At 39.0% G+C, this 10,038-nt stretch overlaps 1 protein-coding gene across 2 annotated transcripts; it reads right to left on the minus strand.

Moving 5' to 3' along the window:
• Window positions 1–397: 397 nt before the first annotated feature.
• atad1a (ATPase family AAA domain containing 1a) lies at window positions 398–9,496 on the minus strand. Of its 2 annotated transcripts, XM_046035893.1 has the most exons (10): window positions 9,406–9,496; window positions 8,482–8,682; window positions 8,239–8,337; window positions 8,016–8,136; window positions 6,427–6,627; window positions 5,694–5,800; window positions 5,383–5,472; window positions 4,620–4,670; window positions 4,233–4,405; window positions 398–3,203 (listed from the first exon to the last, which is right to left on the minus strand). In XM_046035893.1, the coding sequence occupies exons 2-10, from the start codon at window positions 8,653–8,655 to the stop codon at window positions 3,074–3,076; spliced, it is 1,146 nt and encodes a 381-aa protein (XP_045891849.1). In that variant the 5' UTR covers window positions 8,656–8,682; window positions 9,406–9,496; the 3' UTR covers window positions 398–3,073. The 2 variants fall into 2 exon arrangements, with proteins under 2 accessions (XP_045891849.1, XP_045891850.1); XM_046035894.1 differs by lacking the exon at window positions 5,383–5,472.
• Window positions 9,497–10,038: the final 542 nt, after the last annotated feature.

The following is a 10,038-nucleotide window of genomic DNA, read 5'->3' on the forward strand; positions in this document are numbered from 1 at the left end:
TTAAATACCAGCAGTAGAGCCAACAGTGACAGGGTGGAAAGTTAGAGCTTGATTATGGCCAACAATGACAAAAGGATCTGACTGCAGCAACGGCAGAATTTACAGTTTATGATTGATATGGAGGTCCAAAAAACAGAATCAACATGTTCCTCAGTTGGGAAGAAAGTTATACATATAGGGATACAAATGCCAATACAAAAAATTGATTTGAGTACTTACCAGATTTGGTATTAATTAATATATTGTTTTAACATCTTCATGGGTTGGACTTTAGAGGATGATGAGGTTTATTATATTTATACACTTCAACAAGGACAGCATAAAGACAGGTTGAAATCCATGCTGAAATAAATGAGGTTAACATTTTCCCGGCTGAAAAAAAAAAAAAAAAGCTAAATATTTTCTCAATCATTTAATAAATACACTTTACAGTACGTGGTTATCATATAAGTCAACATATACACATAAATGACAGTGTACTTAAAAGTAACTGCATATGAGCGCTCTATCTACAGAATTAATCTCTGCCACATAACCGATGGATGCCCTCATAAGTGATATTGCATTGAGGGGAAGTGTTACATAAGTGTTACCTTTCTCCAAGAGAGGGAACTAAGACCTGTGAGCTGCAGTGACACGATTATTGGTTTACATGGCATTTTGACCTTTAAGTGTCACCTGAGGTACTCTAATGAGGAGCAACCATGAATAAACCAATAAGGAGGAGGCAATCCAGTTAGCAGGGGATCTGTATTTCATTGTCTCCCTATAACAGAACATAATTCAGGCTGCCTCAGTAACAGGATAATGAAGCTACAGTGCCTCCATGTGGTCAAGGTTGAAAGAAAAATATGTCCCGTCTTGCCAAGACTGCGTGGGAGAAAGTTCTGTAGGAGACCCATAAACAGATCCACCTGACCATATGGCAAATAATGAGGGTTTTTATACAGCGGGGAAGGCAGAAAAGCATGTCACAACAATTTCTGACTGACAGCTGATGGAGAGTGTTCAAAATTTAAAGCCGTGCTCTCCTTAAACTGAGAATAAAAGTAACTGACACAGAAAACTCTGATGAGGGACAGATGTCACTGTCAGTCGTTGATTGACACACGTACCGTGGCATGAAAAGATTATAAAAACATCTGAAGTAAAACAATGGAGACACACTAATAATGGTAATGACACAATACATGACACTAAAAAAAAAAAGAATATAACACTGGGAAGAGCACAGAACATACTGCGTTACAAAGCAGCACTAAATGCACTGAAGACCATTCACTGGAGTGAGTAACTGTAACTAAGTCTTTGCCTTAAGCAATCATTTTGCGTCCACATTTACAAACATGCACACAGCACCATTCCTATGATACACCTGCTGACAGATGAGGACTGAGCAGCGATACCACAGGTATGTATATTTATATAATCATTATTAAGATGATGGGTTTACTTACTGTGTCTTTTATTGCTTCCCCTGGCTCAGATCATTAAAGCTGTGGTTCCTATTGTGGGGTTTAAGTGGTGACCCTGTCTCTACTTGACACTCTGCATCTGTGTACATGCATTCACTAACAGCTCTGGGTAATGCCGACTTGCTATAGGAACTTGAAGAGCCATTTCCTTATTGTGCTAAAATGATTTGAGAGGAATGACACTCAAGGATAGCCAAAGGAAAGTATTCCCCTCCCACACACACTTGTGGCTGACTTCGCTCTGCTCTTCCTCTTCAATGTTATTACAGCATCTACAGCAGTGCTCACTGCATAACTAACAACATGCATTTAACTGTTGCACATTATTGTCATTTCAAAAGAAATATTCAGAATTTGTACTCCATAAAGGAGCAGTCATTCATTACATGATGACTATCGCATCACGGCAGTTTCCAGTTACAACATCATGCTGACTAAACGCATCCTCTCTTGCTTTTAAAAGCAAAGATGCAATCAAACAAACATTAAAAAACACTGTGAAAGACTGTCGAAAGCAATTCTTGTTATCTCCAGAGGTTTTTAAAATAATTAAACTTAAATCGGCCATTTTTAAAAAAAGAACACCACATTCATAAGAACTCATTCTTTGATTGGACACTGATAATCCTGAACACCTTGTTTTTTGGAAGTGATATTACTGAAATGCATTAATCAGTAATTTGCTATCACACAACATTTACAGAGAACATAGTGTAATGTGATCATTTCTCCCAAAGTGCTTGGATAATATTACTTTAAAATGATTTAAGTCTCTGTTATTCATACATGTGTTTGTATGTATTAGAAAAACTGGAGTGATTTAATAAATCAGCCAGCAAACCTCAAAATGATTCAACTGGTCTGGCGGTCCAGACTTTGAATGACCAATGAAAGGTCATGATGTGCAAATCTGTGGTGGGACAGTATATGAAGCCTTAGAGCCGTGTGGTTTATGTTACCAGCAAATGCTTTCTCCTCTTCAAAACAAACTTTCAACATGACCTTGAGCGAGACATAAGCTACAGTTACATGGACATTATTTCTTCAACCCGACTGAATTCATTCTGATTACAGATTTATAGACGCTAAATAAAGTGAGCTGCTGAGATGCATGTTTACATGCCACAAAGCACCCAGTGGTTCAGGCCACTGTGAAGCATCTTATCTACTGGAAATATAACATAAGAACTAGTGGTTCTACCTGTTAATACAATATTCAAGATGGACCGACATCGTGTCCTGGGAACAATATTTGAGTTTCTGTAGAAACTTGTTGTTTCAAGCCTTTTGACCAATCTTTAAAACTTTTGAAGTCTCCAAAAAAAAAAGAAAAAAAAAAAAAAAAAAAGTTGTAGCAGCCACAGAGCAGTTTTGTTCTGCTACCTCATTTCTGAATGTATAAACTTAACAGAGCAGGATAGTGCAGAAAATCAGCATGCTCAGAACAACCCCTGCCTGGATAAATAAACTGAGAAAGAAATGTATGGCTGCTTGGTGGCTTTTCCAACTGCACCTCTGGCATGTTGGATGAGCCTCTGCTTGGCAAGGTGAAACACACTGGACAAAAGAGAAAAGGAAACGCTTCACGCCGGTGGCGTTTAGTCCAGAGGCACCTCCGACACACTTGGTAACATGGAAGCTGTGGCTCGCTTAGATTCCTTCATCTTGTCCAGGCCGAAGAGGAGGTCCAGCTGGGTCACCGGCCGCAACCGCTCCTCATCCACTGGTCTGGAGCAAAGAACACAAGCGGTGAGAGTTCAAGACACAAATGCCTGCAAAAACAACAGCTGTGTCCCAATTCACTCACATTTGTGACTTTAGAAAGCCACCGTTTTCTGAGGTGTTCCTGGAGCTGCTCCACCAGTAACTTTGACTATTCCTACTTTGCACAGCCTCAGTGTTGATGTCATATTACTTTAAATTTCTTCATGATCTTGACGTGGTGATGAAGTTGGTTGCAGTGTATCCGATACACATTCCTATTTACTTCTGTTTATTTTAATAATTCTGCTGCTGGGACAAACACACATCTCAATGACCACAGGATCAACTCAGTGCATTGATTAGGAGAGAACTACAGTAAGGCTGCATATCTGCAGAGCATTTAGCAATGTTTTCTGCTCCCTCATTCATTTGAAACATGCTGATGCCTGGTATAATTGCTGGGCGCTCAGCTCAGGGTTCAGAGTGGTGAAAACTAAGTTACTAGAATTTCTTCTTTGTCAATAATGCCTTGAGGACAGGGTTTCAAAAGTTGCTTAGCAACAGCTGAAGCATGGGTTGCACAGAGCAGATATTTAAAAAAAAAATCAACCAGATCCATCTCTGATATCATCCAATTAAATGACATACAGTACTTTAAGTTAAAAACACTCACACAGTTGTGTAAGTGAGGACTAAAATTATTTTAATATGTATCATTGTAGAATTAATTAATTCATTCCTTCCTTCCAAGTAGTGTTTTTGAATGTATTCATGCACTTAGGCAATGAAGCTCCTTCTGATTCTTGTTTTATTATAACCATTAGTTATTACTTTTAATGTACCATGGTCAAAATATTGCTTCAAAAGAGTGAGTTTTGAAAAGAATTTAAGAGTACAAGTATATACATCACTTAAAATAATACTGCCACCGGCTTTCAAAAACCCACACTGGTCTAACCTCAAACTGTTTAGGGCAGGCACTGCGTTAAACAAAGAGATGCTCAGTGGACATATGGTCTATGAAATCTTGTGGGTGTTTAACATGACTCATACCTTTCCTCCTCCTGGCAGTCCTGTAGCTGCTGAGCGATCTGCCTCATCTGCTCCTTGCGGACATAGTCCCGGACTCGGTACATGGCAGCGTCGCGGCAAAGCTCCCGGAGGTCACTGCCGGAGTAACCATCTGTCTTCTCAGAAATCTCCCTCAGATTAATGGCATTGCTCAGCTGAGCAGAAAAACAGAACATCAATATGAGACAATTGCATAGATTGAATCAGTTAGTCATCATGGGTCTTTGACTGCATTTGTTACTGCCAATCAAGCGCCAACTGTTCATGGGTGATCAGCTTCACAGTGAAAATACAGGCATGGAGTGATGTCAAAAGAGAGCATTGAATAGACTCCACAGCTGACTAGGATGAAAAGAAATCACAGCTTACGTTTTCGCCTGCTAAAATCAACCTCAGGATGTCCTGTCTTTGTCTTGTGCTCTGTAAAGACAGAAGTACTTCTTATTTAGAAAATGAAGCATTGATGTACAACCTATGAATAAAAAGAAGAATGTACCTTTCAATTAGCAACAAATCACCAATTAGTGGAATTTCTAATGATCAGACGCTGTCTAAATACCATTTCAACTGTCTGAACACATTATACATAAACGATATGTGAAAATACATTTACTGCTAAATGCTTTAGGGACACTTCAGCTTTTTGGGAGTGTTTAATTCTTGTACTCATTTACTGTTTTCTTCTATTAAGCCTCAACAGCTCACATACATTTATATCTGACATGATAAGGGACTGTTTATTGTGCTGGATATTGCCCAGGCTTTGTGGTTTGGACAGCAGCCATTAAACAACCTGAGCCACACAGTCCAGCATGTCTAAGCTGTGCTCTTTTGCTTTATGCATAGTTGAAACCACTCATTCAAATACACCATTTCAAATCACTAAATAGTATCTGATGTTGACAAAGAAATTGTGGTGCAGTAGGGCCTAGATTTGAATTTCTGGAAATAGATTATTCTACTGTTTTTCATTGTAATTTACTTCTAAAATTGCAGCATACATTTAAAAAAAAATGTACATAAAGATATATTCCATATTATGGTATATTCCTACATTTTATTTGATGTGTTTTATTAATTTAGATTACATTGATGAAAACTGTTTGTGGTGGTGTATGTGTAGACATCTTACTGGCAAGCCAACGTGAAAAGTGGCGGGCATCCTGCGCAGGATGGCTGGATCCACGTCCTGTGGCCTGTTGGTAGCTCCCATCACCATCACCTACAGTCGTAAGAATCACAATGTGAATACGTTCATTAACTGCTCAAACACAGAACAAGCAACAAGTGGAACAGGTGCAAAGTCCTGCATGCGACAATGTATATGCGTGTCTTTTCAAATACTTCCACTGACACATCTTAAGAGACACGAGAGATCCCACCCAGGGTTATTTAGCCTGGTAGTGTGTTTTGCAGTATAGGACAGAGCTCTGGTTATGTTACCTGGGTGGTTGAGGAAGTATCCAGGCCGTCCCACAGGCTCATGAACTGAGCCTTCATCATGGCTGTGGCCTCGTGGTCCAGGCTAGAGCGGTTCCTCAGAAATGACTCTAACACACAAGGAGCAAAAACAATACTGACGACAGCATACATACAAAACTCATCTGCAAAACAGACCGAGGTTGAACAGGTTTAAATCAGTTTGGGCAATTTCATGGAGATGAAATTGAATTACACTGATTTGATTGTTTATTAGCTTGATATTGCCACTTTAATAAAACATGTATCACACACCAGAGGTTTTTTAACTGTGGTGCTGGTGTACTTAAAATAAGAGGAAGTTAGTTAATGTAGATTGGCGCGTTCATTTGGCCGCTTATCAACAGCCGGCAGTTGGAGCAGCAGCAGTGGCTGTGACACACAGCTCTTGGAGCCAGTTAAGGTACTTTAAAGCCATTAACACCTGTTTACCGCTCTTTGCACCTCCTAGCTCAGTAAAATCTGTACACACAGACATAATACACATATTATTAGATTCAGTGTGACTTCCCGAGGATATCGTTATCTCTGTTAATCCAGTCCATCCCATATAAATCCACTTTATCGTAGAAAAAAAAAAGGAAAGGATGCTCCATATCATTGTTTTATGTTTTCTTCAGTATTAAAGTAATCTAACAGTGAAATTAACATTTTGAAAGTAATCACGCTTGACATGCATCCTGTTAGAGAAGCTCACCCATCTCATCAATGAAGATGATGCAAGGCTGGATTTTGACAGCCAGTGAGAAGACGGCAGCAGTCAGCTTCTGTGATTCGCCGTACCACATGTCTGTCAGTGTGGAGGCCTGAAGGTTGATAAACTTGCAGCCCGAGGCTTTGGCTGTTGCCTTGGCGATCATGGTCTTCCCACATCCTGGTGGTCCAAACAATAAAACACCTGGCAAGAATAAAAGATGTAAAACACATCGAAAAATTAAAATTAATTTCAAATGAATTATTCTGAATGTTTATAAAATATACCCTGTTTGAGCAAAATAATAAAATGAGATTTTGCGTATGATTTTATAGACATTATTTAAAAAAATTATGACTCAACCATTACTGGCTACTGTGGGGAGATTTGTTTTCCTAAACTGGTCTTCTCTAATACACATACAAACAGAACATTTGGCCCAATGTGCTGCATACTTTTTAAAGGTTACATGACATAAACAACTGCTGGAAACTAGGAAGGGTACCAGATTCCCAAAGCAGCTAATTTTGGAGGCTGACTCATCCTGAAGCTCTCTGCGAAACAGTAAAAACTCTTTAAAGAGAGTAAAGTGTTCCTCTGACCATCTGCTCTCAAACTGCCAAATACACAAATCTTGTCAGATGCTTTTTGGCACAGATGGCTCTAAATGGGGGCATAATGCACCGGATGGCTTTCTAACAATAATGAGAAGACAAACTGATATATTGTAACAACTTCGGATATCTGTAGTTTGTCACGAATCTTAAAACCTAGTTTTATGTTTTTCCCTTCAACTGAAATTATTAGCATTCATGACAGTCAATTGTTACAGTGACTTAGTTCTCATTATTTTGGTTCTATATATGGTAATGCATTGGATTTAAAAGTGCATATTGTCCATGATGTTAAAAGAATGACTTTCTTCAGCACTTTTAGGGGCTTCAAGTCCATACTGGATTAACACTATAGCTTTTACACGTAGTCCCACAATTTTAGGACTAAAGTAGGACAATGATCCTGAACATACAGACAAAGGAAATTTATTTTCGGTGGTCTTGACTGGCCAATTAAGTCCCCTGACTCCAATCCAACTAAACATGTGTTTTACTAAATAAAAACAGACTGATGGCAAAAATCTCCTTGAAATTAAAATGGCTCCAGTACAGGCCTGGCAGATCATCACCAGATAAGAAACCAAGTATCTGTTGATGGTATTAGCAGACCATCTATGGCAGACTAGTTAAGTTATTTATTGTTATACAGAAATACCTTCCTTCTAATGATATAAAATTTAACTTTTGCTTCCCTAAAATATGTGTAAAAAGAGCTACAATTCCTACACAGGTCACCTAAAGCTGATGGAAACACCTAAAATTAAAGTTGAAAGTCTGCGATTTAAACTTGTTGTGCCATTTCACTGTTCACTTACGATTAAATAATGCCAGATATCAATGAGTATGTTCCAATCTGGTAGTTCATCACTCACAATTACTATTAATAACTACTATACTAAGTCTTATTAGTCCTATATTTACAGTAAACATTACGTAACATATGACCATTATAGTTCTGTTTCGATGATGCTGTGGTACCTTTAGGAGGCTGAAAGAGTTTGGATCCAGCTAAAAGGTGTCTTTTCTGAAAGGGCAGGATGACTGTGTCTTGCAGCTCATTGATAACCTCATCCAAACCTGCTATGTCTCTCCAGGACACCTGTAGGAAGTAGAGTACTGTGAAAATTTGTCGTGCGACACTTAATAAATGTCATGACGCTTGATCATCTCAACTTCATGGGCTGAGGATCACTACTGTTACCTTCATAGTTTGCGGATCAACTAGGTGAGCTGCAATGTTCATCTCATACTCTGTTAGTTTGACCCCCTCGATGCCAATCTTCTTCATCAACTGTTCTGCCTGGAGAGATAAGACACACACCTCAGCGGAAGACACAAGATGATAACAGAGCAATAGAGAGCATTGACAAATACCTACGTCCACCTTTAGCTTAGATAATATAACAATGAGGACATGCTTGTTATGTGCTTATGTTCTATATACCCTTTTCTTGGCTTGGTTTTTCTGTTTGCATGTAGGGTCCATAGCTTCTACAACCCACTTGATGCCGTAGTAGGTCACTGCGCCAAAGATGGTTAGCCTCAACAGCATGCCCACCACTTCATTCCTGGATAACGGCCGCATCAGGGCCTCTCTGGGAATATCTTTAAGCAGCATCTCTGCTGACTGGTGTCAGTCCATTGGCTGGATAAGGATGTAGGGAAAAGAGGGATTAAACAGACAGAAAGCAGGCCACTACACTACACTTAATTGAGGTCACCAGAACCATTAAGTAGCCTAATCAATTTAATTCTGTCTGGTGCAAGCATAGAAATTGCTCCTGGCTTACCCCCAAACTAACGTTGCATTGTGAATGGCAGTAAATAGGGTGAAGCAAATCATAAAGTTGAAACGTTATTAACATAACATACACGTTGGATGAGACGTATGCCGAATTAAAGAGTGGCACGGTGTGATTAGTAATAGATCGTAAAAAATGATTTTGAGGTATAAAAAACACGTGCAGAGTAGAGCATTACTTTGTTTTTATCATTTCTGAATGAGAGTTAGGCAAAAGCAAACAGATCTTCCACCCAAAAGGCTAACGCGTCTGTCACTTTTCCAAAAGACTTGCTACTAACATTATTTGAGCACGAAATGTACATACCAACACAAGGTCGCTATTTTATGGTAACAGTTAGATCCATGGTTTAATACCAAGTATGAAATCCTATTTGATCGCAAGTTAGCATCTCCAGGAAAGCTACAGCTAACACAGCTGCAACTAGCAAGCACCAAACTGTCCCTTTACCAAGTGGAAATTTAATATAAACGTACAACATTTTACCCTCAGTCTGTATATTAGCGCCCATAAATGTAACGCCCGTCGACAGATACAGCACACAGAAAAAAAAAAATCATACTTACAACGGTAAGCTACAGGATCTTAACGAAACTAGCACCATGGACTGTGTACCATGTTTTGTAACTCGGGTAGGAACAATCACCATGGTTTCGGAATAGTTCCGGTTCATCTAGTCACTGAGCAGTCGTCCACTGGATGGCAGAGCTAACACACAGATAACACACAGTGGACTCACAAATCTCAAAATAGCCTACTATTAAGAGGATAGATGGTTTGATTAGATAAAACTCTGCCACCGAAAATGTTAGTAGGATTACATTTATTTTACAACAAAGAGGAATGAAAAGAAATGTGTGATGTTTAACGTTATAACATTGCATAGGGATGTATTTTAAAATGTGTAGTGTGTATCCAAAACATGCTAAAAGCATATTTAAATGTATATAAATGTTTGCCTGTCATGCCACAAAGTGTACGACACTACTAAAATCTTTTGGAGTAGAATATTTTGCTGGGGATGGCCCTGGAGCTGTCGATTAGACTGATTGGTCCCAGGGTAAACCAAATGGTAATGTACTCCAGTCTGATAGATGGCTCAAATCTGAAGCCCTAATCTGTGTTTGGTTTCCACTCATTTCCAGTGGTGTCTGAAAATAGATACTCCAGTCTTCTTAACAGCAGCCTCAAAGATAAGG

Source organism: Micropterus dolomieu, linkage group LG21 (genome assembly GCF_021292245.1).
Source record: "Micropterus dolomieu isolate WLL.071019.BEF.003 ecotype Adirondacks linkage group LG21, ASM2129224v1, whole genome shotgun sequence".
NCBI lineage: Eukaryota > Metazoa > Chordata > Actinopteri > Centrarchiformes > Centrarchidae > Micropterus > Micropterus dolomieu.